The sequence below is a fragment of the Rhinopithecus roxellana genome, chromosome 13, assembly GCF_007565055.1.
Source record: "Rhinopithecus roxellana isolate Shanxi Qingling chromosome 13, ASM756505v1, whole genome shotgun sequence".
In the NCBI taxonomy this organism is placed as follows: domain Eukaryota; kingdom Metazoa; phylum Chordata; class Mammalia; order Primates; family Cercopithecidae; genus Rhinopithecus; species Rhinopithecus roxellana.
In genome coordinates this window covers 94135029-94162782 of record NC_044561.1, presented here as the reverse complement: position 1 = coordinate 94162782, position 27754 = coordinate 94135029, and the positions used below count along the sequence as shown (strand labels likewise).

At 38.9% G+C, this 27754-nt stretch overlaps 1 protein-coding gene across 15 annotated transcripts in view; it reads left to right on the top strand.

The window, feature by feature from the left end:
* Window positions 1–27754, top strand: part of PLCB4 (phospholipase C beta 4) — a 442280-nt gene that overhangs the window by 306494 nt on the left and 108032 nt on the right. For all 15 annotated transcript variants that reach the window (XM_030915446.1, XM_030915447.1, XM_030915444.1 and 12 more), the window contains 10 exons: window positions 2277–2358; window positions 3364–3464; window positions 4121–4178; window positions 11423–11531; window positions 16236–16446; window positions 17877–17970; window positions 20297–20376; window positions 20951–21035; window positions 24041–24131; window positions 25977–26072. In XM_030915446.1, coding sequence (XP_030771306.1) covers window positions 2277–2358; window positions 3364–3464; window positions 4121–4178; window positions 11423–11531; window positions 16236–16446; window positions 17877–17970; window positions 20297–20376; window positions 20951–21035; window positions 24041–24131; window positions 25977–26072 — 1007 coding nt within the window. The remainder of the gene's footprint in view (window positions 1–2276; window positions 2359–3363; window positions 3465–4120; window positions 4179–11422; window positions 11532–16235; window positions 16447–17876; window positions 17971–20296; window positions 20377–20950; window positions 21036–24040; window positions 24132–25976; window positions 26073–27754) is intronic.

Below are 27754 nucleotides of genomic sequence, written 5' to 3'. Positions count from 1 at the left end.
AGCTGAGATAGCGCCACTGCACTTCAGCCTGGGTGACAGACTGAGACTCTGTCTCAAAAAATAATCAATTAGGAAAAGAGGAAGTCAAATTGTCCTTGTTTGCAGATGACATGATTGTATATTTAGAAAACCCCATCGTCTCAACCCAAAATCTCCTTAAGCTGATAAGCAACTTCAGCAAAGTCTCAGGATACAAAATCAATGTGCAAAAATCATAAACATCCTTATACACCAATAACAGACAAAGAGAGAGGCAAATCATGAGTGAACTCCCTTTCACAATTGCTTCAAAGAGAATAAAATACCTAGGAATCCAACTTACAAGGGATTGTAAGGACCTCTTCAAGGAGAACTACAAACCACTGCTCAGTGAAATAAAAGAGGACACAAACAAACAGAAGAACATTCCATACTCATGGATAGGAAGAATCAATATCGTGAAAATGGCAATACTGCCCAAGGTAATTTATAGATTCAATGCCATCCCCATCAAGCTACCAAGGACTTGCTTCACAGAAGAGGAAAAAAACTACTTTAAAGTTCGTATGGAACCAAAAAAGAGCCCGCATTGCCAAGACAATCCTAAGCCAAAAGAACAAAGCTGGAGGCATCACACTACCTGACTTCAAACTATACTACAAGGCTACAGGAACCAAAACAGCATGGTACTGGTACTAAAACAGAGATATAGACCAATGGAACAGAACAGAGCCCTCAGAAATAATGCCACACAACTACAACCATCTGATCTTTGACAAATCTGACAAAAATAAAAAATGGGGAAAGGATTCCCTCCCTATTTAATAAATGGTGCTGGGAAAACTGGCTAGCCATATGTAGAAAGCTGAAACTGGATCCCTTCCTTACACCTTATACAAAAATTAATTCAAGATGGATTAAAGACTTAAATGTTAGACCTAAAACCATAAAAACCCTAGAAGAAAACCTAGGCAATACCATTCAGGACATAGGCATGGGCAAGGACTTCATGTCTAAAACACCAAAAGCAATGACAACAAAAGCCAAAATTGACAAATGGGATCTAATTAAACAAAAGAGCTTCTACACAGCAAAAGAAACTACCATAAGAGTGAACAGGCAACCTAGAGAATGGGAGAAAATTTTTGCAGTCTACTCATCTGACAAAGGGCTAATATCCAGAATCTACAAATAACTCAAACAAACTTACAAGAAGAAAACAACCCCATCAAAAAGTGGGCAAAGGATATGAACAGACACTTCTCAAAAGAAGACATTTATGCAGCCAATAGACACATGAAAAAATGCTCATCATCACTAGCCATCAGAGAAATGCAACTCAAAACCACAATGAGATACCATCTCACACTAGTTAGAATGGCGATCATTAAAAAGTCAGGAAACAACAGATGCTGGAGAGGATGTGGAGAAATAGGAACACTTTTACACTGTTGGTGGTACTGTAAACTAGTTTAACCATTGTGGAAGACAGTGTGGTGATTCCTCAAGGATCGAGAACTAGAAATACCACTTGACCCAGCCATCCCATTACTGGGTATATACCTAAAGGATTATAAATCATGCTGCTGTAAAGACACATGCACATGCATGTTTATTGTGGCACTATTCACAATAACAAAGACTTGGAACCAACCCAAATGTCCATCAATGATAGACTGGAAAATGTGGCACATATACACCATGGAATACTATGCAGCCGTAAAAAAGGATGAGTTCATGTCCTTTTCAGGGACATGGATGAAGCTGGAAACCATCACTCATAGGCAGGAATTGAACAGTGAGAACACTTGGACACAGGAAGGGGAATGTCACACACCGGAGCCTGTCATGGGGTGACAGGAGGGGTAGGGATAGCATTAGGAGATATACCTAATGTAAATGATGAGTTAATGGGTACAGCACACCAACATGGCACATGTATACATACGTAACAAACCTGCACCTTGTGCACATGTACCCTAGAACTTAAAGTATAATAAAAAAATAAAAAATAAAGGTGTGTCCTTCCAGTGCCCCTTGCCCCTTGTTCTCCCAAGCACCAGGGGACCCCTGGGCTTAGATTCAAGTCGCATCACTAGCATAACCAGCTCCGGGAACCAGAGGGACACTGGAGGAACTAGTTTGGGAAATGAAAAACATCAGCAAATGAGAAGCAATTTTATTCTCCTTTTCCTTTTACCCTAGTCTCACTCTCCATAGTAGGACCTGGATCTTTGCATCAGAGAAAGCATAATGAACAATAACTCTAATGTGTCTTTCTTTCTTTTCTGCCCTAGTATTACTAGAACCTTTGCATCGGGGAAAACAGAAAAGGTGATCTTTCAAGCACTCAAGGAGTTAGGTCTTCCCAGTGGAAAGGTATTCATTAACTTAACAATGTATTTCTAAAACCATTTTGTTTATTTATCTTCTCATATGGAATGAGCTAGATTATTTATATTAAACTGATCTCAATTAGATTTGGAATTATATGTCAGTGACATATAGTACAGTTAATTTTCTTTTCTTTCTTCTTCCTCCTTCTCCCTTCCTCTCTCCCTCCCTCCTCTCCTTCCTCCCTTCCTTCCTTTTGTTTCCTGGGCATTTTAACCTAAATCTCTAAAAATGTAAATAGTTTGCTTCAAATGATTTTTGTTACCTTTCTTAAGAAAAAGAAATGAAGGTCAGCTCGCTGTGTTACACAGTTTATTTTAGAGAAGCTCACCAACACTGCCTCAACCAGGCACAACATTACCATGAATAAGTAACTAATAAATTCAGTTCTACAAGATGGTTGTGCAATATTTTGTGAAGCATCTCTCCCCATACCATTTGTATTCATGGCCCTTCAAATTTAAAATAATTGAAATTAATTTATTGACTTCAAGAAAGATTGAAGCCTGGTACTATTTTAATAAGTCCTATTTGAAATATAAATTTCAGTATGAAAAGTAAAATCTTACATGGTTACCCTAAGCCCCTTCACGTGGTCTTACGAAAATTCACTAAATAAGCATAATTAAACCTTGGGCTTGATTTATTCAGCATCCCTCAGGCAGACACTTTTCTCCCTCAAGGTGAGTTGGAGGAAATGTTTATATTCGTTCTTTGGGGTATTTCCCAGAGCAAGCCCAGCTGTAGCCAGGTGTTCACACACACACAATCTGGCAGCGTGATAACTAGAAACACTGATGTACACACACTGTTTTTTAGGGAGATGGTCTGGCAGTGCCTGCAAGTTGGCCTCCTGGCTTCTGTCAGCAGGAATCAGAGATGAAGGCCCTGAGTCCAAGTGGTCTTCACCTTGCTTCATGACCCTGTAGATTCTCACCCTCCAAGGGAAAAAAGGTTCTGTGATTCATAACATGATTTTATTCCTTACAGAATGATGAAATTGAGCCCACGGCATTTACTTATGAAAAGTTCTATGAACTGACACAAAAGATTTGTCCTCGGACAGATATAGAAGATCTTTTCAAAAAAATGTAAGTTCCACGTATGAGGAAGTGTCATATAAATATTATTACTGTCCTTTTTTATTTTTAAAACGTTTTTGTCCTATTTTAATATAGTATGTTGGTAGTATCTAGGAATATCTAGTCAGGGTTACATTTTTCACCCCATAGTTTATCAGTGTAAAAGTTCACTCTGAGTTTTTGAGAAACTTTTACATACATTAATTGCAGCACCTGGAACTTTTTTTTTTTGCATTGGCTTTACTAACTACCTACAATTTTAACCTGCTCCTTTAGGTATTAACCCATTATGTGAACTAACTAGATTCAATTTGGAATGTTAATATGTTTTTGAAAAGTTCATTCATTCCAATTATTTCAAATGGATGACTTACATGTTGTTTTTGAAATAACATCTTCTGAAAATGGTAAAAAAAAAAAAAAAAAAAAAAATTGCAGACATTTTCTGTGACCTAGTGGGAGTGTTTTCTTTCTTTTGTTGTTGTTGTTGTTGTTGTTTTATTTTTCTCCCCTTACGAGCAGTCTCTAGCCATTTTAAGAATTCACCACTACTGAAGGGTTAGAAAATAAGTTTAGAATTATCATCAACAAATGTCAACATGTAAATCGTACCTACTGTAGCATCATATACAAAAACTTACTTTTTCTAATAAATTTCTTTTCAGCAATGGAGACAAAACTGATTATTTAACGGTAGACCAATTAGTGAGCTTTCTAAATGAAGTAAGCTTTTTCATACATTAACTCCATAAAGTCTGTGTGCAGTGGCTTGCCTTCTCTGGTGTCCTCATTGCATGTCTGCATCATATGCCCTTATTCGCTTTGCTTCTGACCTGCTGATCTTTCCATGATGGCTTTACCAGGTGCAAAAATCAGCTGCTGCCCTGTGTGTTCATGTGCTTTCTTCACGTTGGCTTTGCACACCGCTTTTTGTTGGGTTCTGGCTGTTATATGTAGCTCTGGTTCTGTGTGTATGTGTGAATTGTATAATATATTCATTTAAGTAAATGTGTCTTTGTTTTTGCAAGATGATATATAAGGTACTTTTTTTTCTATTGATCTCATTAAATAGAAAGAGAATGGATTGAGTTTACTACACTGTAGTTGGATTCTCCATTGCTAACTTTATCTCATACCTTTGCATGGACTGGAAAGCTTTATTTTTGTTCTTTTAATGGATTGCATGTAAGAAAAATACGTTGGCTCAAATAGAATATTTTGACAACAAGCAAAACACTTGAGTTCCTGGGTGAAAAATATATTGAGTTTTAGGCCAATAGGATTACAGGTTAAATTTGTACTTTTTCTTTTTATGACAAGCTCAGCGCTAATTTTAGAATGTGATTAACTTAACAACCAAAACTGGTTGATAAAATTTGCTTGAGCACAAGAGAAAAATATTTTAGAACAAAAAAAGTTTGCAACTTTTATTACAACTAAAATGAACTACTTTTTTCTTCACACAAGCAAAAAAAGTTTTCCCTTCAGTGAAACCCATCAAGACTCTTGTTAATCCAAAATGGAAAATTCACTTCTTTTTCTAACACGTTAATAAGAGTTTAAGTCAAGGATGGACAATATGCTTTTGTTTCAAAATAATTTAAGTTAATCATCATACCATATAAAGAGAAAATGCCAGAAAAGACGGTATCATGACAGATAAAAGGTATTATCTTAAGAAAAGATAAAAAGGCAGACCTTAATTTGCCACTTCATAGAGACAAATTACATCTTCTTTTCTTTCCTTGTGAAGGTTCAGTGACTTCAAATTTATAAAGGTTGCACTTTAGAAACTATGTTAACTAAAGTGTAAATGCACTGATGCAAGAAAGAGAAAGTCCTACCCCACATATCAGACAGATGCCTCTCAAATAATCCTTCATGTACAATACAGTGTTCATTTTACTTGAAAACATTTCAAGTTTTTCCACTCCACTGGTTTTTAGTCATATAAATACAATGTTCATAATCTTTACCCAGATATTATCCACATTCTTATGTCACAGCTGCTCAGAAGTTAAATTGCCTTGTTTTGTTTCTTTAACCCCTTCCTCTTCTTCTGCCTTTTGTTTTTTGGTTTCTTGTTTTGTTTTGTTTTATGTCCCTTGGCTTCTTCATGCACTTTGGTTCATTGATCATCTTAGGTTTGGTGAGGTGAAGAGGGAAGACAGTTTAGTGTAAAGGAGAAAATCTACCACATCTTCAGTTTGCCACTTCCCAAGACAAGGCCTCTTGTGCTCTTTGGGATGAAGCCCTCTATTAAACATTACAGAGACCTTAATGCTGCATTTCACTGTTCAAAGGATGAAACAGCTCTGAGGTCCTGAGGATAGGTGCAGTATTTATAGGCTCTTATCTGATGCATTTCCTTTTATGCATTGTTTTTGTTGGTGTTCCCAATAGTCACTCCTGTAATTCTTAGACATAACATTTACTTTTTTAAAAATATCATCATCCATACTTTCTTGTTCTGCCATTCAGATTCTTTCTTAAAGTATTTATTATTTGTCAACCTTTTATCCCTCACTGTTACAGTAGACAATAGCATTCTTTTTTTTTTTTTAATAGTGTTTCCTTCTATTTGATGTCTTATTCACATTAAGGAAGCACCTTAAATTTTGGGGTATGACTGATGGAATCAGTGTGATTCTAGATTTCTTTAGATCATAGAGACTGTAAGACTGCTCAGGAAGGTCTATAGCCTTTATTTTTAATCCAAGTGTCTACCCTGAATGTCTTCCTTTTCTATCCTAGTGAACTCAACTGGAAGAACTAGACAAAAAACTTGAATGTCTGCTTGAAGAAGGCTTGTCAAACATAGAGAACATTCTACCTGTTCCTTGCACCCCCTCTTTTGAGTCCTACCCTGGACCCTCTTACCTCTCCAAAATCAACAACACCCCTTGGGCAGAATAACTTCAAAAGGAGACAGAGGGAGCTCACTCAAGAAAGAATGGGCATTAGAATGTAAGAGTCTATGACTCCAAAAGTTTAAACCTAAACATTTTCAAAATGCCTTAGCCACGTAGTCTCAACAAGCCAGTATCCAACACTGCATTGGAAGCCCCTGTGAGGGTTCCTTGTGAAGGTTCAATGGCTTCAAATTTATAAAGGTTGCACTTTAGAAACTATGTTAACTAAAGTGTAAAAGCACTGATGCAAGAAAGAGCAAATACTACCCCACATATCAGACAGATGCCTCTATTTTTAAATCCTTTGAGTACAATACAATGTTTATTTTACTTGAAAACATTTCAGGTTTTTCCAGTCCACTGGTTCATATAATGAGACAAAAAGATAAAAAATAAAAAATAAGCAAGTCCCATGAACACTGGAAAAGGACAGGGTCCTAGTCTCATTTGCAGATGCTGATTGTCTACCCTGATATAAACAATTCAACGGAAAAACTCTTTGAAGTAATTAGAGAGTTCAGCAAGGTAACCAGAGAAACAATGAGCAAAGCAAAAAACCAGGAGACACACATACAATGCCATTAACCAGTTAGAATAGATAGTAGGAAAACCTAAATCCCATTTATATTAGCAAAAGACATGCTGGCTCCTACCACCTTCCAACTGGTAAATCGCTTCACTCTTTCTATGAAAGTTTTTGTTCATATACTAATGTGTATCTTCAGGGGGCTGCAAGGAGAGGAGAGACTATACATGTATATAGTCCATTTACTGCTTTGTTCACCCTATAGGGTGACCTCCTCCCTATCCATGCAATCAACACTGACTAGCTTTTCAGTAGTAGCTTTAGACCTAACTCCTCATTGGCTTCTCAGTATCTCCTTGTTCGTTGCTCCCCAAAGTGTGATCCATGGACCAGGAGCATCGGCACCCCTTGGGAGCTTATTAGAAATGCAGAGTCTTGGGTCCCACCAAGACCTCCTGAGTCAGAGTCTGAATTTAACAGGATCTCTAGGTGATTTATCTGCACGTTCAAGTTTGTAAAGCACCATCCTAGTGGCTTACTGGATTCCTTCTTGGAATGTTTAGTGTGAGTGAGAAGAATATGAGAGTGAGGTACATCTTCTGTTATTCTCCACTAAGAATTTAGCCATAGGAATCCACCACTCAGAGCTAAAATTTTGCCACATCTATGTCTCTTAGTCTCATCCAATGGACTGAGAGAAATCTTCTTTGCCTATATTATGAAAATAGCAAACTAGAGTCGAGGAGGGATAGCAGAGGCACTTAATGTGAGCTGCCACATGGTGAGACACTACTACTAGCTCAATTGCTTGTATGTGGCAAGACTAGTTAAAATCTCTTGGCTTTGGTTAGTTTTACCTCCCTTTCCCTATTCCTAATGAGAATCAAAATTGATTTTTAGTTTTACCTTCATTCTCTGTTTGACTTCTTACAAAGATGGTAACTAGGGTCCTGTAGAATTGGGAGATGGGTGGAGGGCAGGAGAGAGAGATCAAAATAAGGAAGAGAGGAAAAAGGTCCACAGGAATCAAGAAGTAGCTTTACTTTCTTGTTGCTGGTAATCTTCCCCCTTCCTCACACATATCATAGGATCACAGCAGGGTTCAACCTGACTTTTTTCTTTTTGCAGATGAAAGAATATTTTAAAAGGACCCAGGATCTCTTTCCTTTTACAAGATCTTTATGCTTTAAATGCCCAGGCAGAGAGAGAAGGAGGGTATTTAGTCTTATGAATTAGCTTATCCTTGCCAATTATTCCTTCTATATTTAAAAAATATTATTTATGTCAACATTCAGCTCTCCCAGTGCTACTTGGATTGAAGCCAGATGATGCCTCTTCTCAGTACCAGTAAGGACATAATACTGGAGTTCTGTTCATCTCCTCCTTACTTACTTGGACACAGTTCTGTGACCTCTTTTTGGAAGTCATTTAGAATCTCATTTTACAAAGTACTGGATACCATGGGGTGAATAACCTGAGTACTTTGTTTCCCCAAATCCTAACTGAAAACTGTTGGTTCCTGAGAGGTGTGAAGCATTCACCTCACTGTGCTTGTGTGTATGTTGAACTCTACCACAGCCTTATTACTGTGAGATCAGCTGGAAATGATCCTTCTCCTCTTGTTTTTTCATATGAAAATAATAGTTTTCTGACTCTAATGTAAATCTTACATTTGTTTCCTTTCCTTTGGATTACCCAGATTGCCTTATGCTACCTTTTTGAAGCATGAAGGTTTTAGGGAGAGCTGAAGATTGTTATCTAGTGGAGCAGAAGCAAAGACAAATGCAATTTCACATTGTCTGTGCTTCATGCTTATTTGCTGCGAATGTAATTTTCAGAATATGATACATCCATTTTAGGACTTGGTTTTCCTGGCTTTGGCTTCTCATAGGCAGGATGGTCTAATGAATATCATACCCTCTGACTAAATTTTTTTTTTTTTTTTTTTTGAGAAGGAGTCTCGCTCTGTCACCCAGGCTGGAGTGCAGTGGCCAGATCTCAGCTCACTGCAAATTCCACCTCCCGGGTTTACGCCATTCTCCTGCCTCAGCCTCCCAAGTAGCTGGGACTACAGGCACCCGCCACCTCGCCCGGCTAGTTTTTTGTATTTTTTTAGTAGAGACGGGGTTTCACCGTGTTAGCCAGGATGGTCTCGATCTCCTGACCTCGTGATCCGCCCGCCTCGGCCTCCCAAAGTGCTGGGATTACAGGCTTGAGCCACCGCGCCCGGCCCCTCTGACTAAATTTTAATAGTGTTTAATTGGGAGGACATCTGAAACACTGAACATTCTTCTATCCTTCTGGGACTTAGGTACTTTTCTTTTTACTGATATGCAAATGTGTTAAAATGCCTACCTTTATATGTTAGGTAAAGTGATTCTTATACTTGAGCACATCAGAATTACTCAGAAGTCTTATGAAAAACACAGATTAATGGGTTCCACCCCAGAGATCAGTAGACTCAGTAGATCTAGGGAGTGACCTGAGAAGCTGCATTTCTAGCAAGTTGCCAGGTGTTGGTGAGGCTGATGCTGCCATCCACAGATTACACCTCAGGTAGTACCTTGTCAGAATATACAAATGCATGTATATTTTAAAATGCACAAAAATGTCTGAGTTTTCTCTCCTTTCCTAATTTTTTCTCTTTTCTCTCCTGTAGCTGAATCCCTTTTTCCCTCATTTTTTAATTCATATGGATTTGCCCCATCATCTCGCTGAGTTCAGAGTATTTACCAACAAACATATTTTTTTTAAAAAAACTTAATTTTAATGAGGAAGAGAAATAAAGTGGCCAGCTATGAACATAACAGTGCTGGGGTCTAAAAAGGACCTTTTTCATCCTGTATTCATCTTCTTCCATGGTATTATTTATGGAGATGTGAGAAGGGATGTGCCTAGAAAGATGGGTTTTTTGTTGTTGTCAGTTTGTTTGTTTTTAAAACAATGCATTCACACCAGAAGGATGGAGCTCCTTGTTTCCTTGAGTAGTGGGCTCCATTGCATGATGGCATCAATTTCCTGAACAAGGTGTAGCATGCCTTCACTTGCCTGGCATTCCATGGTCCACCTCACAATCCTCTTTCTCTGCATATCCCATAACCTTTGTTCCTGGTGGCCTCGAGGCCTGCTGTTAATATAAGTTTCTGTTCTAGCATATGCGTGAATGTGAGCTGTTGTGAGCCATAATTTTTTAGATTACAACAGAAGCATGCTTCATTGGGATAAGTTGATGAAATTTGATATTGATTCCTTATGAGTTAATGCTCTTAACTCGGTGGGGGAGAAGGGGACCCAGAAAGGCTGGGCCCCGTATGCATGAGGAAATGACATCCAAGTGCTCTGTTGGCCAAAAGCATTCATTCTGTGTATAGCTCACTTTTCCAATGCCCATTCCAAAACAAATAGGGAAGGGAAATCCATATGAACTTTTAACAGTTACTTTTTAAATAACTTTCCAACAATGTTTTTCGGTCTGTGCATATATTTGGGTAAAGAGTTGTCACCAAGGTCCTCTTCATTGACCAGGTTTTGCTCACATCTGCTTATCTGTCATTATTCCATTGAAGTTTGCTTTATTTATTCATGTATTCATTTATTTATATAAGGGATGACCAGGCACACAGTGCTGTCCTCTAATCCTCAGTGAACAGAAAGGAAGTTTACTGGACCCACTGCCTACACACACACACACACACACAACAATTGGAGCTGAGTCAGTTAGTAAACTAGATTTTTCATCATTGCCATGAAGTTAGGATGACATCACTGCAGGGACAGCATTGCTCCTGGTGCCTCATGTCATAGCAGGAGCTCCTTAGGTGTCGATTTGAAAACAGTAATGTCACCAACCTCTTAAGTCCTATAATCATTCATGGACCCTCTGCCCAGAGAATTCTATATTGTTTATAGCTTGTAAATATGCTTGTGCTGATTAATTTTCATCATTGCAATTGGTTCATTTTGAAAAAAATAGTTACTCAAGAAAATGAAATTTGTTGAGGGCCCAAGAAATCATGGATTGATGTAGAAAGCTGTTATGAAAATGAGGTGATGTTTGCCTGTGTAACATTAGGATTTTTGTTGTTACTGCTTTTGGGGTTTTGGAGGGGCACTTAAATTAGTATATTACCTATTTATTTGAACTATTTTTGGGGGTTGGTGTTTGCTTTTTAAAAATATTTTGACCTCACATTTTATAGACATTTATGCCAAATGTCTTCCCTGTTGTGTGGGAACTGGAAGACAGTACAATTGACATGCACACTGTATTGTGTGTCCTTCAACTTTTGAAGGGGAAAAATGCATTCTCTCTCTCTCTAGTTCAGGGAGACTAACCCAAAGTACTCCCAAATTTGGACTTTTTGAAGTGTATTTTGAGGAGAAAGGCAGGAAGGCAGTGAAGTCCTATCTTTGTAATTATAAATATGATAGTCTAGATATACTTTGTTTTATAAATTATAAACTTAGTAATGTCTAATGCCTCAAGGCCAAGAAATAGCAACCTAAATGGAGTTATTTTCTTATCATAGCATCAACGAGATCCTCGATTGAATGAAATTTTATTTCCATTTTATGATGCCAAAAGGGCAATGCAGATCATTGAGATGTATGAACCTGATGAAGATTTGAAGAAAAAAGGTAATAAACATGAAAAAGGACGTTTTTTCTTTAAAACAAGAAAATATGCAACTTTTAAAGCCTTGGTTTCTTTAAAGATATCTGTAAATGCTTTGGAACTCCCTTGAGCCGTGGATTGATGACTGATTTTTTTTTTTCTTCTCTTAAGTTCATATATATTTTAGCTTTTATCAGAATTAGCCCATGTTGACTGAAGTATATTGTGAAATTTATTGTATTATTAAATATATTATAGTGATATTTCCCCATGTACTTTCTTATATTAGATTATATTATTGCATACTGCTTGAAATATTAAAACAACCAATACAGTCTCTACTTGCAATCTTTGAAAATAATTTCTGTCATATAAAAACTTTCATGTCTTCTTTTTCTCCCTTTTGTTTTGCCAAGCCAAATAAATTTAATGTGTGATTTGATATGCCCTCTCACTGCTCATTTAACCTCTGGTATGAAAGATAAATACAATTAATATGAAGTTAAATAGGAATCGCCTTAGCTAATTGCTGGTGTTTCTGGACCTTGGCCCCTTTCAAAGAAACTTTGGAAACAAAGAGTTGTTCGCTCAAATATTTGTCAAAGGAAAGGCATGGGGAGAAATTTTAAAATCAGTCCCATAGCAGTGAGAAATGCCTGCAGAACATGGGAGGGAGAGCTGGGGTTACCTGAGCTAGAGCCTTTGGTCTTATGTCCCAGTGGAGAATTTAAAGAGATGAAGGTGGCCAGGCGCAGTGGCTCAAGCCTGTAATCCCAACACTTTGGGAGGCCGAGGCCGGCAGATCACGAGGTCAGGAGATCGAGACCATCCTGGCTAACACGGTGAAACCCCGTCTCTACTAAAAAAATATAAAAAACTAGCCGGGCGAGGTGGCGGGCGCCTGTAGTCCCAGCTACTCGGGAGGCTGAGGCAGGAGAATGGGGTAAACCCGGGAGGCGGAGCTTGCAGTGAGCTGAGATCCAGCCACTGCACTCCAGCCTGGGCGACAGAGCGAGACTCCGTCTCAAAAAAAAAAAAAAAAAAAAAAAAAAAAAAAAAAAAAAAAAAAAAGAGAGAGATGAAGGTTCAAGTTCCATCAGTCCCGTATGTCCATGAATCTCAAGGCCTCAGTTTCCTCCTTTTTAGAATATATGTTTTTCTTTATATCTAATGCCAGTGAGTATGGCTGAATGGTCTATATGTTATCTGGATCCTCTTTATAGATATGCCTGGCCCTCTGCACTCCATGATTTCACCCCTGATATTTTTCCAAGCCCAGTAGTTTTCTGTTTGGTTGTAGCTGTACATTTACACTTTCTGCTATGGCTGAAGATACCTGTTTTGCAAGAATGCTTCATTCCTTCCCTCTCTGTCAATATTCTGAGTACCGTAATTTATTCACGTTGCTTATGATTACAGCAAAGCGTGGTACAACTTGGTAGAAAATCTAACACTTTGCAGTGGCAGGAGGTAATATGATTCTTGTCACATCCCTGTGACCTTGAGCTAGGAACTAGCCTCCTGGGGCCTCATTTTCCCTTCTTGTAAGGTGGTGGGCATCATGCAGTAATTTGGTTAGTGTTTCCCTTCCCTACCTTCATTCTTTGAAGTTCGTAGAGAGCTGACTGGGTGCCAAGCACTGTGCCAGATGCTAGGAATTCAAAACAATAAGAAATGTCCCCAACCTTGAAGGTAGTTGCCATCTGTTCAAGGAGAAAGACAAGTGATTCAGCAATTCTGTGGCAGTGTGATAAATGTCATGACTGAGGTGTGTCCTTGTTTATTTCCAAATTCCTTCTAAGTTTTAAAGGACTGTGAAGTGACCATTGACACATCAAAAAGGGTAGCTTGACCATTTCACAAGTGATGGAAATTTTAATGTCTGTCATTTTCAAGTGTGGGTGAGAATGCAGTACAAAGCCATTCTTATAAACTTCTGGTAAGACCCTACATTGGTACAACCATCTTGGGGAATATTTTTGGCAATAGTTTATAAACTGGAAAATATGCCTCTTATACAGCCCAGCATTTTCAATGCTAGGTATGTACCCTAGAGAATCTCTCATACATTTCCCAAACTCTGGATGCCAGAGCGGCACAGTTCTCAGATCTCTGCTCCATCTCTACTCACTGTGTACCTGAGCTCATCCAAGCCAATGGCTTTACATTTCTTCTATTAAACTCTCCAATCCTAACCTCCAGCTTACACTACAGACCTGTAGTAGAACTCTCCATTTGGATGCTGAATGGGCATTTCCAATGTATATATACAACATATTTTGATCCTTCCTACCCCTAGATCTGTTCCTTTCGAAGCCTATAAAATAGTACCATTATTTACCCAGTCAAAACCACTGGGCTCATGTTGAACTTGTTTCATTCTTTCACATCATGTCTGGTTCATTTGCAAAACCTGTAAGATCCAGCCTCAAAAGAAATCCTAAATAAATCACTTCTCACTATCTCCAGCATCACCGACTATCCAAGCCTTCATCATCCCTCTCCAGGCAACGCCTTCTCCTTCCTACTCAGTGCCCTACAATTTATGCTCCACACAGCAGCCAGAGTAAATCTTTTAAAACCAAATCTAATCATGTTATTCCACCCTTCGAAGCCCTCCAAAGGCTTCCCAACACATTTAGAATAAAATCTAAAGCACTTAGTGAGGACCAAAGCCCGACTGATGTAGCCTTTGGCTCCATCTCCAACCTTATTTCAAGCTACATTTTTCCTTGGTCACTTGCTCTGTCTTGCGGTCATTGAATGATGTTGGCATGCACACACCTGCATCAAGGTCTTTGCACTTGCTGATCCTTCTCCCTGGACTGGTGTTTCCTGGGTGTGCGTGTGGCTTGCTCCTCACACATGTACTTGACCTCAGAAGTGCTTTCACTGGCCCATATTTAACATGGCATCCTGTCATGCTTTATCACCTTCCTTCCTGCTTTTTCTGTCCTTCTAGTATTTCTTTGACATTATAGTTATTTGTTTACTTATTTGTTTCTGTCACTCATAATATGAGAGTTTCATGAAGGCAGGGCTTACCTGTTTCTTCTATCACTGCATCTATCCTGGTGCCTCTAAAAGTACTTGCTCTTGGCCGGGCGCGGTGGCTCAAGCCTGTAATCCCAGCACTTTGGGAGGCCGAGACGGGCGGATCACTAGGTCAGGAGATCGAGACCATCCTGGCTAACACGGTGAAACCCCGTCTCTACTAAAAAAATACAAAAAAAAAAAAAAAACTAGCCGGGCGTGGTGGCAGGCGCCTGTAGTCCCAGCTACTCGGGAGGCTGAGGTGAGAGAATGACGTAAACCCGGAAGGCGGAGCTTGCAGTGAGCTGAGATCCGGCCACTGCACTCCAGCCTGGGCGACAGAGCGAGACTCTGTCTCAAAAAAAAAAAAAAGTACTTGCTCTTTAGAATGAATGAAGGTGCCCAAGGAGAGAGGTATACAAATTTCTACTTTCATTTTTAATTAGAAATGACCTAACTATCCATCAACCAAATAATGGATAATAAATTATGATATATTCATATATGGACTTCTGTGCCTTCAGTGAAAAATAAATGAACAAGATCTACCTGTATAACTGGTATATAAAGATAAAAATAGCAAGTTGCAAATGCACACAGTGGGATAGCTTTTACGTAAAATTGAAAATAGCCCAAACTACCTGTTGTTTGAATAAATGCATATGTAGTAAGATTGCAAAACCATTTTGGGTGTAAACACCAAAACTAGGGTAGTAGTTATCTATCTGGTATGGAATGGAATTGAGGTGGGGTATACAGGATGCTTCAGTGGCATCAAGAATTATGTATTACTTTAAATTTAAATCAAATAATCAAATTTGATTTACAAATAAGGCAAAATGTTGAGGTCTGACCACACTAGTGTAGGTCCATGGCTATTCATTATGCTATCATCTGAACACTTCTGTAAGCTTGAAATCAGTTCATAACTTGTAAGTTCTTAAATAAAACAAAAAGTTGAAGCTGTCGATGCATCAGCCGTCGTTGCGTAAATACTGATTGTTACTCCTGTCGTTACCACATGGGCTCTACCTCATGTCAGAAAGCTGTGATTGAAATGAAGGGTGCCTTTTGGGGCCATGTTTCAATGACCACTGTATACTCTTCTCACCAGTCCCATAACATGACTTTTAGATAAAATTGAAAACTGAATTATTTAAATTCAGAAGCACCATCATCTCCGAGAAAAATCCCTTTTCCAATTCAGTGAGAACAATAATGTCTTATAATTAATACATTTTCCATTTTTAAAGAGCACCTCTCATATCTGTTCTCATTTCCCATTATGATGATCTTGGAAGTCAGATAGGGCCAGTCTTTTTCCCCAATTGACAGAAGAAGGAGCTGAGACCCAGGAGCCAAAGGAGTGAGTAGCAAGAGCAGAACTTGATACAGGTCCCGTGGACCCCTGGTCACCATAACTCCCCAGTGCTGTGTTTCTGAACTTGGGACCATGTACATCTGCCATCATGGATGTGAAAGCAAAATGCCACTTGTTTGTGGAATTCATTATGTTACTTATAGTGTGCAACCCTCTTATTTCATTCAAGTTCTGACAGATGAAGGTTCTTGGGAAAGAGACTATGAAGAAGTTTTTACCCTTAAAATTTAAGCTGCCTTAACTTCAATGAATAAAACATGAGATGTGCATCTTCAGAGCTACAAGTGCTACTAAGATGTTCTTTTCCCCCTAGGCCTTATATCAAGTGATGGGTTTTGCAGATATCTGATGTCAGATGAAAATGCCCCAGTCTTCCTAGATCGTTTAGAACTTTACCAAGAAATGGACCATCCTCTGGCTCACTACTTCATCAGTTCTTCCCATAACACTTATCTGACTGGCAGACAGTTTGGTGGGAAGTCTTCGGTAGAAATGTACAGACAGGTTCTCCTGGCTGGTTGCAGGTGAGGAACTCAAGATGGCAATTTGCTTTTTGTGTGTGATGCCCTTTAGTTTAATTTACTTTTCTCTGAAAAATAGGAAATAGTAATCAGGATGAAAAGGACATTTGTTTATTCCCTTTAATGGATTATCATGGTCATTTAACCTTGAGAGAAGGACAATATCTCTTCCAGAAAAACTATTGGGCTCATGTTGAACTTGTTTCATTCTTTCACATCATATCTGGTTCATTTGCAAAACCTGTAAGATCCAGCCTCAAAAGATCTACAGTCATCCAAAAGACTTCACTGTAAAAAGACTTTTCTTTACTGTAAATTTAAAATATGCCCCCAAAACCACAAAAAAGAAAACATGCATATTGTAAGAAGTCATGTTGAGTTTTCTGTTGATTATAGGTACTTGTTATTAGCGCCATGCTCTAACCAATTGAGCTAACTGGCCATCGATTATAGGCATTTGTAAATTAGCCTTATTTTTAAAATTTCAAAATTTAGTTCTCTGAGAATAGAAATTATTGAAAATAGTTTTGTTTTATAGAAACTGGCAAACATTTGAGGTTTAAATTATGGCAAAAGTAATGAAAGTGAAACATAAGAAATGTAGTTACATTATGATTTTTTTTCTTGGTTATCAATTAAACAATACTTTTTTTTTAACTCACAATTTTTTTGGATATGGAAATACGTTGAAAGAAATTAACTGTGTTACTACTTCCATTTGCATACTTCCTCTGAATACTTGAGTGTGAATCACTAAACATTTTCTGGAATGGCCAAAGTAGCATCATCCAGCCTATCAAAATTAAAAGTAATTTTGATGTTATCAAAAACCTAGCCCACATTCATATTTCCCAGTTGTCCCCAACCAAATTGTTTTTTGTTTTTAATTGAGACAGAGTCTTACTTTGTTGCCCAGGCTGGAGTGCAGTGGCGTGATGTCGGCTCACTGGAACCTCCGCTCCTGGATTCAATTCTCATGCCTCAGCTTCCCAGGTAGCTGGGATTACAGCCTCCCAAGTAGCCATCACACCTGGCTAATTTTTGTATTTTTAGTAGAGATAGGGTTTTGCCATGTTGGCCAGGCTGGTCTCCAACTCCTGACTTCAAGTGATCCGCCCGCCTCGGCCTCACCACACCTGGCCCCCAAATTGTCCCTTATTGCAGCTTTGTCACAAGTAGGATTTCATCCCAAACCGTGATGCTTGTTATATTTCTTAAGTCTCTTAATCTCACTCAGACAATCCCTTTTTGATAATACCAACCAGATGAGGAGTATAATGTGGTTTTTACCTGTATATGCCATGAAATAATCAGGTTACTTATTCAATTTTCTGTTCTGTAAGAAAACAACTTATTTTGATGTCTTTCTTTTAATTTGTATACACACTATTTTATTGTAAAGTTTCAATATTGTAACTTCACTATGTCCCTAGATGTGTTGAACTTGACTGCTGGGATGGAAAAGGTGAAGACCAAGAACCAATAATAACTCATGGGAAAGCAATGTGTACAGATATCCTTTTTAAGGTAACTTTTAAAATAATTACATAGACTTTTCCAAACTCTGTAAAAATGCAGGAAATAGGGAGATGGAGAAGAGAAAACAAATGATTCATTTTCTCAAGCATTGTACCTTCATATTGTCTTCTTTCAGTCTTGAGGAAAAAGTCAAGACAAAGATCTTTTCCACTGAATGTCCCCTTCATGATACTTTTCCTGCTTTCAAATGGTGACTATGTTATGTAACAAGGTTTCTCTGGCAGAGTTTACCTAGTTTTACTTACCTTAAAAACAGTGTCTCCTTTTGTTATGTACTTATTTCCTTATTTACTTTGCATTATTCCTAAAGGACTTCAAGGTGGCATAAACAAGTAAATTGAATACAGGAATAAAATAGATGGTAAATAGGGCCTATACGAGTAAGACAGGCTGGGCGTGGTGGCTCACGCCTGTAATCCCAGCACTTTGGGAAGCTGAGGCGGGCAGATCACCTGAGGTCGGGAGTTGGAGACCAGCCTGACCAACATGGAGAAACGCTGTCTCTAACAAAAATGCAAAATTAGCCAGTCATGGTGATGCATGTCTGTAATCCCAGCTACTTGGGAGACTGAGGCAGGAGAATCGCTTGAACCTGAGAGGTGGAGGTTGCAGTGAGCCAAGATTGCACCGTTGCATTCTAGCCTGGGCAACAAGAGTGAAACTCCATCTCAATAAATAAATAAATAAAATAATAAGAGAATAAGATAATGAGGTTAGACAAATCAAAAGAATGAAATTCTGTGGTTGGCAAATGTCAGCTACAGCTGTCTGTCAGTTTGGTGTAACTCAGGATCGATATTACAACACCAGGAGCAGCAGTTCTCACCTCCACCTACATATGAAACATCACCATGGGTATTTTCAACAACACAGGTGCCACTGGGCCTGGTGGCTCAAGCCTGTAATCCCACCACTTTGGGAGGTGGAGGCAGGTGGATCACTTGACGTCAGGAGTTTGAAATCAGCCTGGCCAACATGGTAAAACCCTGTCTCTACTAAAAATACAAAAATTAGCTGGTGTGGTGGCGAGCACCTGTAATCCCAGCTGAGGCGGAGGCAGGAGAATTGCTTGAACCCGGGAGGCGGAGGTTGCAGTGAGCCCAGATCATGCCATTGCTCTCCAGCCTCAGCAACAGAGTGAGACTCTATCTCAAAACACACACACACACACACACACACACACACACACACACACACACACACAGATGTCTAGATGCTATGCATAGTATTTCTCTTAGCCAAGATGTTGGAGAGTTTTGACCAGCAATGAATTCAAGATAATACTTCCTGATATATACCAAAAGTATATTCAAGTGGGAAGCCATGAATTTGCACAGCCAGGAAGAATAACTAAATGACTACCAATGCCTCAATAAAATATTTCAAGATTATCTAACCTTGGGCTTTATCATGTCAAATGGATTTGCCTAGATAACTATTGTGAAATATTTTTCTGATTAACGGAATGACGAGATTTGCCCTGTGATTAGCTACAAACCACTAAGAATTTGGGGATTTTTACCAAATACGATGCTCTGGTTGTAGAAGTGCTGGTTTGAAACCTTCCTTTCTCAAGCTAAGCAGAGGCAGGACCTCTCCTATTTCATGGAGAATAGTGAAAAGGGAAGATTATGTTTAGATCCTTCAAATGTTGTTTTCTGTAATTAAGCTCTGTGTTACAGACGGGGGGTCCAGAACACTTTACTGGATCACTTACATGTTGCTTGACCAACCAGAACCCCTTCCCCCGACCTTGTAACCAGGCTAATAGGAAACAAGGGATACTGTAAATGTCACATGAGTACACAGAGGTCTACATCAAGTTAATGAAGTGTAGCCCAAGACTGATTTCCAAACACAGAGGAAAGTCAGTAAAAGCCTCCAACAGTCCTTAGGTTACTGCCCACAGTTTTCTGCACGAGGTGGGGAGGAGTCATACGGTGGTCTGGAGTGAGAGCCTCTGTGCCAGAGATCACCTGCTCCTCAAGAAGAAAGGTGGACTCTGAACTCCTGGCTTGGCAGATTAACAAGCCGGAAACTGGTATGCCACTTAGGTGAAATCTCTTGTAAGTTAATAGTACCATAATTCTGGAGAAGTAAAAGATAGCTTAAAAATTGTCATTAACCATTAACTGCACCCTGGCTGTAACCACAGGGAACTCAACCTCTAGAGGTATCGAGATAGATGGGGGCTCCAGGTCTGAATTGCTGGAACTGACTTCCTGAAAGACTCAATTAATAGTCTCTGAATAGTGTTGAGTGCTTTAATTTTTTTGCTGTTTTCTCTCATTAACATTTTTTTTTGTCTTTAAAGGATGTAATTCAAGCCATCAAGGAAACTGCATTTGTCACATCAGAATATCCTGTAATTCTCTCCTTTGAAAATCACTGCAGGTATAATGATCCATTCTGCCTCAAGTCTCTGTGTGGTATTGTTTCCTAAGCCCTAATGCCCACTCCCACTCTACATCTTTTTAAATAGTTGAGTAGTTTGTTTCGTGAAGTACCAAGTTCAAATAATCCTCCAGCAAGGACACCTACTCTTACGCAAAGCAAAAAACATTAAAAAAAATAAATAAAAAAATCAAAGAAAACCAGTCTTGCCCCCACCAAACCAAATCATTTTAATGCGTTTCAGAAATACTTGTTCCGAACAAAAGTTCAGAGATTGGGACACCTTAAAGTTCCATTGAGTTGGAAGACGTGGCAGTATATTTGAAATCAGACTTGATTAACTTGAAAGACATTTTTTATTCTTCTTTCCAGCTCTTAGTTTTGGAACAGAATCTCCTTCTCCGTCTTTTAAAATTATACCAGTTAAAGTTTTTGGTACATCTCACATTAGCATTAAGAGGACAATCGTGCATTTTGCCAAGTGAGAATCTTAATTGCCTAGGAATGGGTGCTTTTTATTCTTGGACAGTTAATGGGTGTTTGAATTTACAAATGCCACTTTTTTTCTCTCCAGCAAATATCAACAGTACAAGATGTCCAAATATTGCGAAGATCTATTTGGGGATCTCCTGTTGAAACAAGCGCTTGAATCACATCCAGTATGTATTTTTAGCAAACCATATTTCTAGCATGAATGGATTTGTTTTGAAATTTTCTGAAGGGTCAAGTAGTACTGGAGGACTGATGCTAAAGATCTTCATATTTATTTAAATTCTTTGGTACAGAAAGCTTACATCATGCTTCAGAGGGATGTAAAGAGATACAAAATAAACATCTGGTTCAATTTAATTTGGAGGATCTTTGGGTCTTACGGTTTTTCAGATCTCAGTCTTAAAATTTCATAAAGCACCTAAGCCAAGAGTCCAGATTCAGGTCAGTCATTCTCAACTTCAGTTACATGTTAGAATCACCTGCAAAACTGTTAAAAACACCTGTGCCAGGGCCCCACTTGGAGACTGATTGAATTGATGGAGGGTCAGGCCTGAGCATGGTGTTTTAAAAGCCCTCCAGGTGAACTGTCTATGCACCCAGGATTCAGAACCCATGGGAGCCTGATGCTGTGGAAAGTGCCCTGAATTGATGTCATGGCATCCTGAAGTTCACGTTCCTAACTCCAAAATAAATCATTGGGCAATGTTACACATGCATTTTGAACTTCATTTTACACCTGCTAATTTCTTCATAAAGCGAAGAACATTAACCTGTGCTCCATAGATAGACTTTATGAGATCTATGAATTCATTCTAATTGCATGCAATTTTTTTGTATATACTCATTCTAGAGAGTTAATCACATTTTTATAAGGATCCGTGACCTCCAAGAGATTAAGATCCACAGTCACAAGATGTTATGAGCTCCAAGGCAGCTAATGAAATCAAAGTAGAAAGACCTGCTATTGACAAGCAGCACCTGATGGGCTCAAACCTGGTAGCTTGAGGTAGTGGCATAAGAACATCACAGCAAATGACAGCAAGAAGGTGCTTTGTACTACATGTAAACACTTTAGGTGGTTTAACAATGAGGTTCTTTTCAGAAGTATGTCTATGGGAACTGAAAAAAAATATGAGAGACAAGGATATCTGTATCCTTTGCCCCCTTTCCTTCTTCTCTTGAACTTGCAGAAGCAGTTGCTGCAGGTGACCTGCCCATATCCTTACAGTGCTTCCTGTTTCCCTGAACACTGGCCTGACTTTCCACTGCCAACATCTGCAGCTTCTTGCCTGAGAGTGAGCTCTGGTCACTGGAGCCTGCTCTGCCACACATGAAAGATAGACCAGCAGTGCCAGGAAATTATCATCCCTCTCCCATGCTTCATCCCTCCTGAGGTGGGATAACCCTGAGCACCTGCTCTTCTCTGCCTCCCAGGGTTTCCCAGCAGAATCGTGCTCCAGCTGGCTGCAGTGATAACTTGCTTGGTAACACACCCTTGATGGGCCGCCTGTCTTCTTTTTCTCACTTCCCCACACCTCTGTTGGAGTTTCCTTCCAAGTAGATGACCCAGTGCAATAATACTTTTCTCTGAGGCTGTTTCTAAGGGAACCCAAACAAGAAACAGCTCTGATTTATTTTATTTATTTATTTTTACCTAGGCCCTTTTTTTATTTTCCTTATTGGGTTAAGGTGATTGCTTTTGTGGAAAGATCACTGTATTCTTAGTGAAGTGATGTGCACATATTCTTTCCAGCTGAAGGGTGTCCAGGTTCTTGGCATCTTGAACAAAGAATTGGGCAAAATGCACAAACAAAGCAAGGAAAGAATGAAGCAACAAAAGCAGAGATTTATTGAAAATGAAAGTACACTCCACAGGGTGGGAGGGGCCTGAGCAGAGGGGCTCAAGAGCCTCGTCACAGAATTTTCTGGGGTTTAAATACCTCTAGAAGTTTCCATTGGTTACTTGGTGTCTGCCCTATGTAAGTGAACAGGATGAAATAAAGTTATAAACTCATTTACTCAGTGTACATCCCATGTAAATGGAGAGGATATTTCCCATCATAGCTGAAGTGTTTCCATTTGATTTAGTTCTAGGAAGTCAGCATGAATAGGCCTTATGTTCCCTGCCTCTAGACCCTGTTCTCTTTTGAATACAGGACAGGTGTTTTGGGAAGCATAGGTAATATAAATGGGAATAAGACCTGCTCCTGGAGCTAAAGAGCTTTCTACCTTGGGAGTGGGAGGAGGACACAAACGTGAACACATAACTAGAAAAGAAAGTGGCCTATGATGCTTTATTTGTTGGAGGTGTCCTGGTACAAGAGAGGTCACTGGGGAATGGGCCAGTGATCTTCCTTACACCAGGCTGCTGGAAGGAGACAGCATTTCAACAAAGGGTTTTATTGGAGGCGAGACAGACATATGAGTGCACAATGCCTTACATATAATAAGTAGTATAAAAGCAAGTTTTGAAAATGAATGGATGGGTGGAAGGGTGTGTGGGTGGGCATATGGAGAGATGGGTGGAGGAATGGGAAATGGATGACTAGATACAGGACGGTTCTGTAGATCAGAGGTGATAGCATACATGGACACCTCCTTTGCATATATGAATCTAAGCAAATGATGCTATAGTCAAGTTCAGATTCCAGGAATTGGAACAACTCTCTTCTTGATTCCCTTATCAAACCCACAAAACCACAATCTTAAGTGTTGAGGGTTGGGTCAGCCTACTGAGCAGACAGGTTTACTATAAACCTGACCCTTGGGGGGATCTAGGGGGACCTCTTAACTTGGGAAAGCCAATTCTGACCCCAGCTGTCAATTGTCCCTTGCACTTTACCAGATACTTAAAAGGTCCAAAGCCCTCAGGGGAGCAGGAACCCCTCCCCCGCACATCCTGGGCCAGACCCCTGCTCCACTGGGGAGGTTGGAGCAGCTCTGCACACCTCTGGAAACTATGTGGATTTCAAGTTTGCAGCACTAGTCTAAGGGAAAGCTGAATGAGTGTGCTAACTTGGGTTGCAGAGTGAAAACGGAAGGCTGTGCCGCCTGCCATCTAGTGGGTGTTGGGTTGCATCACTTCCAGGCCTCCCAGGCTCCTCCTGGTCTGGGAAAGAGAATTGGAGAAGCACAGCCCTTCCTTAATTCAGCTCTTTCTGTTTCTCTCTAGCTTGAACCAGGCAGGCCTTTGCCATCCCCCAATGACCTCAAAAGAAAAATACTCATAAAAAACAAGCGGCTGAAACCTGAAGTTGAAAAAAGTAAGTGAAATACACACATATATAATGGAACCATGTATAACACGTGTGGACATTTCAGCTGTTTAGAATTCAATTTATTTTAAAACCACTGATTTTGGGGGGAAGGGTGTAGGAGTGATGTTACAGGTACTTTTCAGAGCAAGATTGCCACATTTTCATTTAAGTTTAATTTCCACATCAATTAATTCATGCAGTAGGAAAACCATATTTATATATTCATATGTCAGAATTTGGAGGGGGCCCAAGGAAAAATGAGAGGAAAGTAGAAGCATTTTAGAATTTCTCAAGATACAATGAACCAGCATTTTATAATATTACACACTCTAAAGTCCTCATAAGTTTCCCTTTTCAGTTTGCCCCTGTGCTCCAAACATATCTAGGTATACTAGGTACATAAGAGTGTGTGACTGTGTATATGTGAATAGAGAGATCTAGAGACAAATGATTTTATATAGTCATGTTTCCTTTTATTCTCCCAGGATGATTTCCTTGAAAATATTTTCTTCCAGAGTATATCTTAGTTCAGTGAATTAATGGTATCAAATATTGGCATGGTTACACTGCATTTCCCCCCAAGTATTCTAAATGAAAAATTTTAAATTATGTTAATGACAGTTTATTTTATTACAAAAGCAATAATGCCATAGAAAAATCAAGACAATGAAAAGTGTAAGAAAGTAACAGCACTAACATGTATTATACACATATTCATATACTATAGACAGATGTACATAATGTACATGTCTAGGTATATACCCACATTTTTAACATAATTGAGATCATATTAATGGTACTGATTTTTAATTTTTAAAATTTAACCAGGTAAGTATACTTACATCAGCAGGATATAAATCTACATACTAACTTTAATCCTAATGTATGAAACACTCTATAGAATTTAACATATATTATATAGAATTGTATGCATTTATTATAGCATGACGTAACAGTCCCAAGTTGATGGATTTTCACTACTGTAAACATGCTTGAATGTTATTTTGTATGTTTGTGCAGCCCTCTCCTTGAAATCAATTGGTGCAATTAGAGTTATTCACCCACAGCATATACATATTTTATATTGTGATATGGTTTGTTATGCTTTCTTTTAGGAAAGTTCTACCAACTTAGACTCTTCACCAGTCATATATAGGAGTGCCTGTTTCCCACCAATATCCTTAATGCTGGCTGTTGGCCATTTTTAAATGTGTATCCAACTCATAGAAAAAAATCGGTACCTTAGGGGTTTTGTTATTCGTGTGTCTTTAATAACTAGTTTTTTGCGTATATGATTTGTGGTTTGTCCCTACATGTTTTCCCATTTTTATTATTTCGTTTACCTTTATCTTTCTGACTTACAGAAAAATATTAGTCTTATTTTGCATAGTAGGATGTAATCCCAGTTAAGTCAGTTGCAAATATTTTTTTCCTGAGGTTTTGTTGCCAACCTGCCTATTTTCTGTCAGTTCCCCATGACTGTTCATAAACCTTGGTCTGTGCCAGATTCTCCAAATTATGGGCTTTTGTTATCTAGCCTTAAATTCTTGACAAGGACTGAACCTCCTCTCAAACTTGGTGACCAGAATTTTGGTCATTTCACCCATGACCCCGCAATTCTTCATCATGTGTGTATAAGGTGGTTGTTGCAGGTTTCTTACAAGGTCAAGACCACCAGGAACGGGTGAGAGAGAGATCGCTGCTGAACCTTAGGAACATGGCGCACTTGGTGCCTGAACATTCTGTTTCCTCTCCCTTTTCATACCCTCCTGCTCAGTGTTGATCTGAAGGCTTAGGGTTTGTATGTCACCTAGCATCTGTCACCATCTCTTTGCATGTTTTTGCTAACAGAACAGCTGGAAGCTTTGAGAAGCATGATGGAAGCTGGAGAATCTGCCTCCCCAGCAAACATCTTAGAGGATGATAATGAAGAGGAGATCGAAAGTGGTGAGCTGTTTGCTTTTATTTTAAGTTACATGCTTCAAAAATACTTTTTAAATAAGAAAACCAGGCTGGGCACAGTGGCTCAAGCCCATGATCCCAGCACTTGGGGAGGCCGAGGTGGGAGGATTGCTTGAGCCCAGGAGTTCAAGACCAGCCTGGGCAACATTTTCATAGAGATGAGACCCCATCTCTACAAAAAATAAAAAATCATCCAAATGTGGTGGCCTATGTCTTTAGTCCCAGCTACTGGGGAGGCTGAGGCAGTAGGATCCTTTGAGCCCAGAAGTTCAAGGCTGCAGTGAGCTGTAATCACACCACTGCACTCCAGCCTGGACAACAGACTGAGGCCATGTTTCAAACATACATGAGTAAGAAAACCAGGAATTTCTTTCAGAAGACCCTTTTATATAATAATGCTGTTTTAATTCTTAATAGTAATATTTTGGTGTCCTTGGTGTTTTGCCAAATACTTCCAATTTTTTCTGACTACTAAATTTTAATGGGCTTGTCATCTCCCTTCCTATTGGTCATTCAGCTATTCAGCAGAAATTCATAGCCAGAGAATCCTTGAGCACTTGCTGTAGTAGGCAGAGGAAACAATATAAAGAATATTTTGCAATCCCTTTCTATAGACAAAAACATGAACTTCAGTCTTGTTAATGATGATAGTAGAGAGGCAAGTAATTTGAGAGACCCTCAGGTAAATAACTGGTTTGTCTGCACAAAGTGAACTAGAAATCCAAAGCCGGTATTAAAATTTCAAGTTCAAATTCCTTCAAATAACCAGCTCACCAGAACTATCTCTGTGAAGCTAGATGATTTTAGGAAGGCAGTCTTGTTTAAAATATTTGATTATGTGCTACTACCTTCTCTTTTACTTTGATCACATAGCAACAATCATAATGTTCAGATGTAAATTGGTCATTTGAGAGTTTCGGGATGATTTTAGAGAATTATTTGTTCGTTATGTATCATGAGAATTGATGAACAAAATGACAAGGACTTGCGTTGGTTATACAATGCCTTGGATTTATATACAGGCGTGCCTTAGAAATATTGCAGATTCAGTTCTAGACCCCTACAATGAAGTAAATATTGCAAAAAAGTGATTCACAGGAATTTTTGTTTCCCAGTGCATACAGAAATTATATTTACACTGTAATAATTATATTTATTAAGTGTTCAATAATAGCATTATGTCCAAAAATGTAACTTATTAAAAAATATCTATTGCTAAAAAATGCTATTATGTAAACCCACATCAAATTGAAATCTTTTTGTGGAGGGTCTTGCCTTGAGTGAACAGCAAGGTAGTTGCCAAAGATTGGGGTGGCTGTGGTAATTTTTTAAAATAAGACAACAATGAAGTTTGCTGCATCAATTGACCCTTCCTTTCACAAAAGATTTCTCTGTAGCATGCAGTGCCATTTGATGACACTTTACCCAGAGTAGAGCTTCTTTCATAATTGAAGCCAATCCTCTCAAACCCTGCTGTGATGCCTTCTCAACTAGGTTTATGTAATATTTTACATCCTTTGTTGTCATTTCAACAATGCTCATGGTATCTTTACCTGGAGTAGATTCCATCTCAAGAAACCACCTTCTTTGCTCATTCATAAGAAACAACTCCTCATCTGTTTAAGTTTTATCATGAAATTGCAGTAATTCAGCCCCATGTTCAGGCT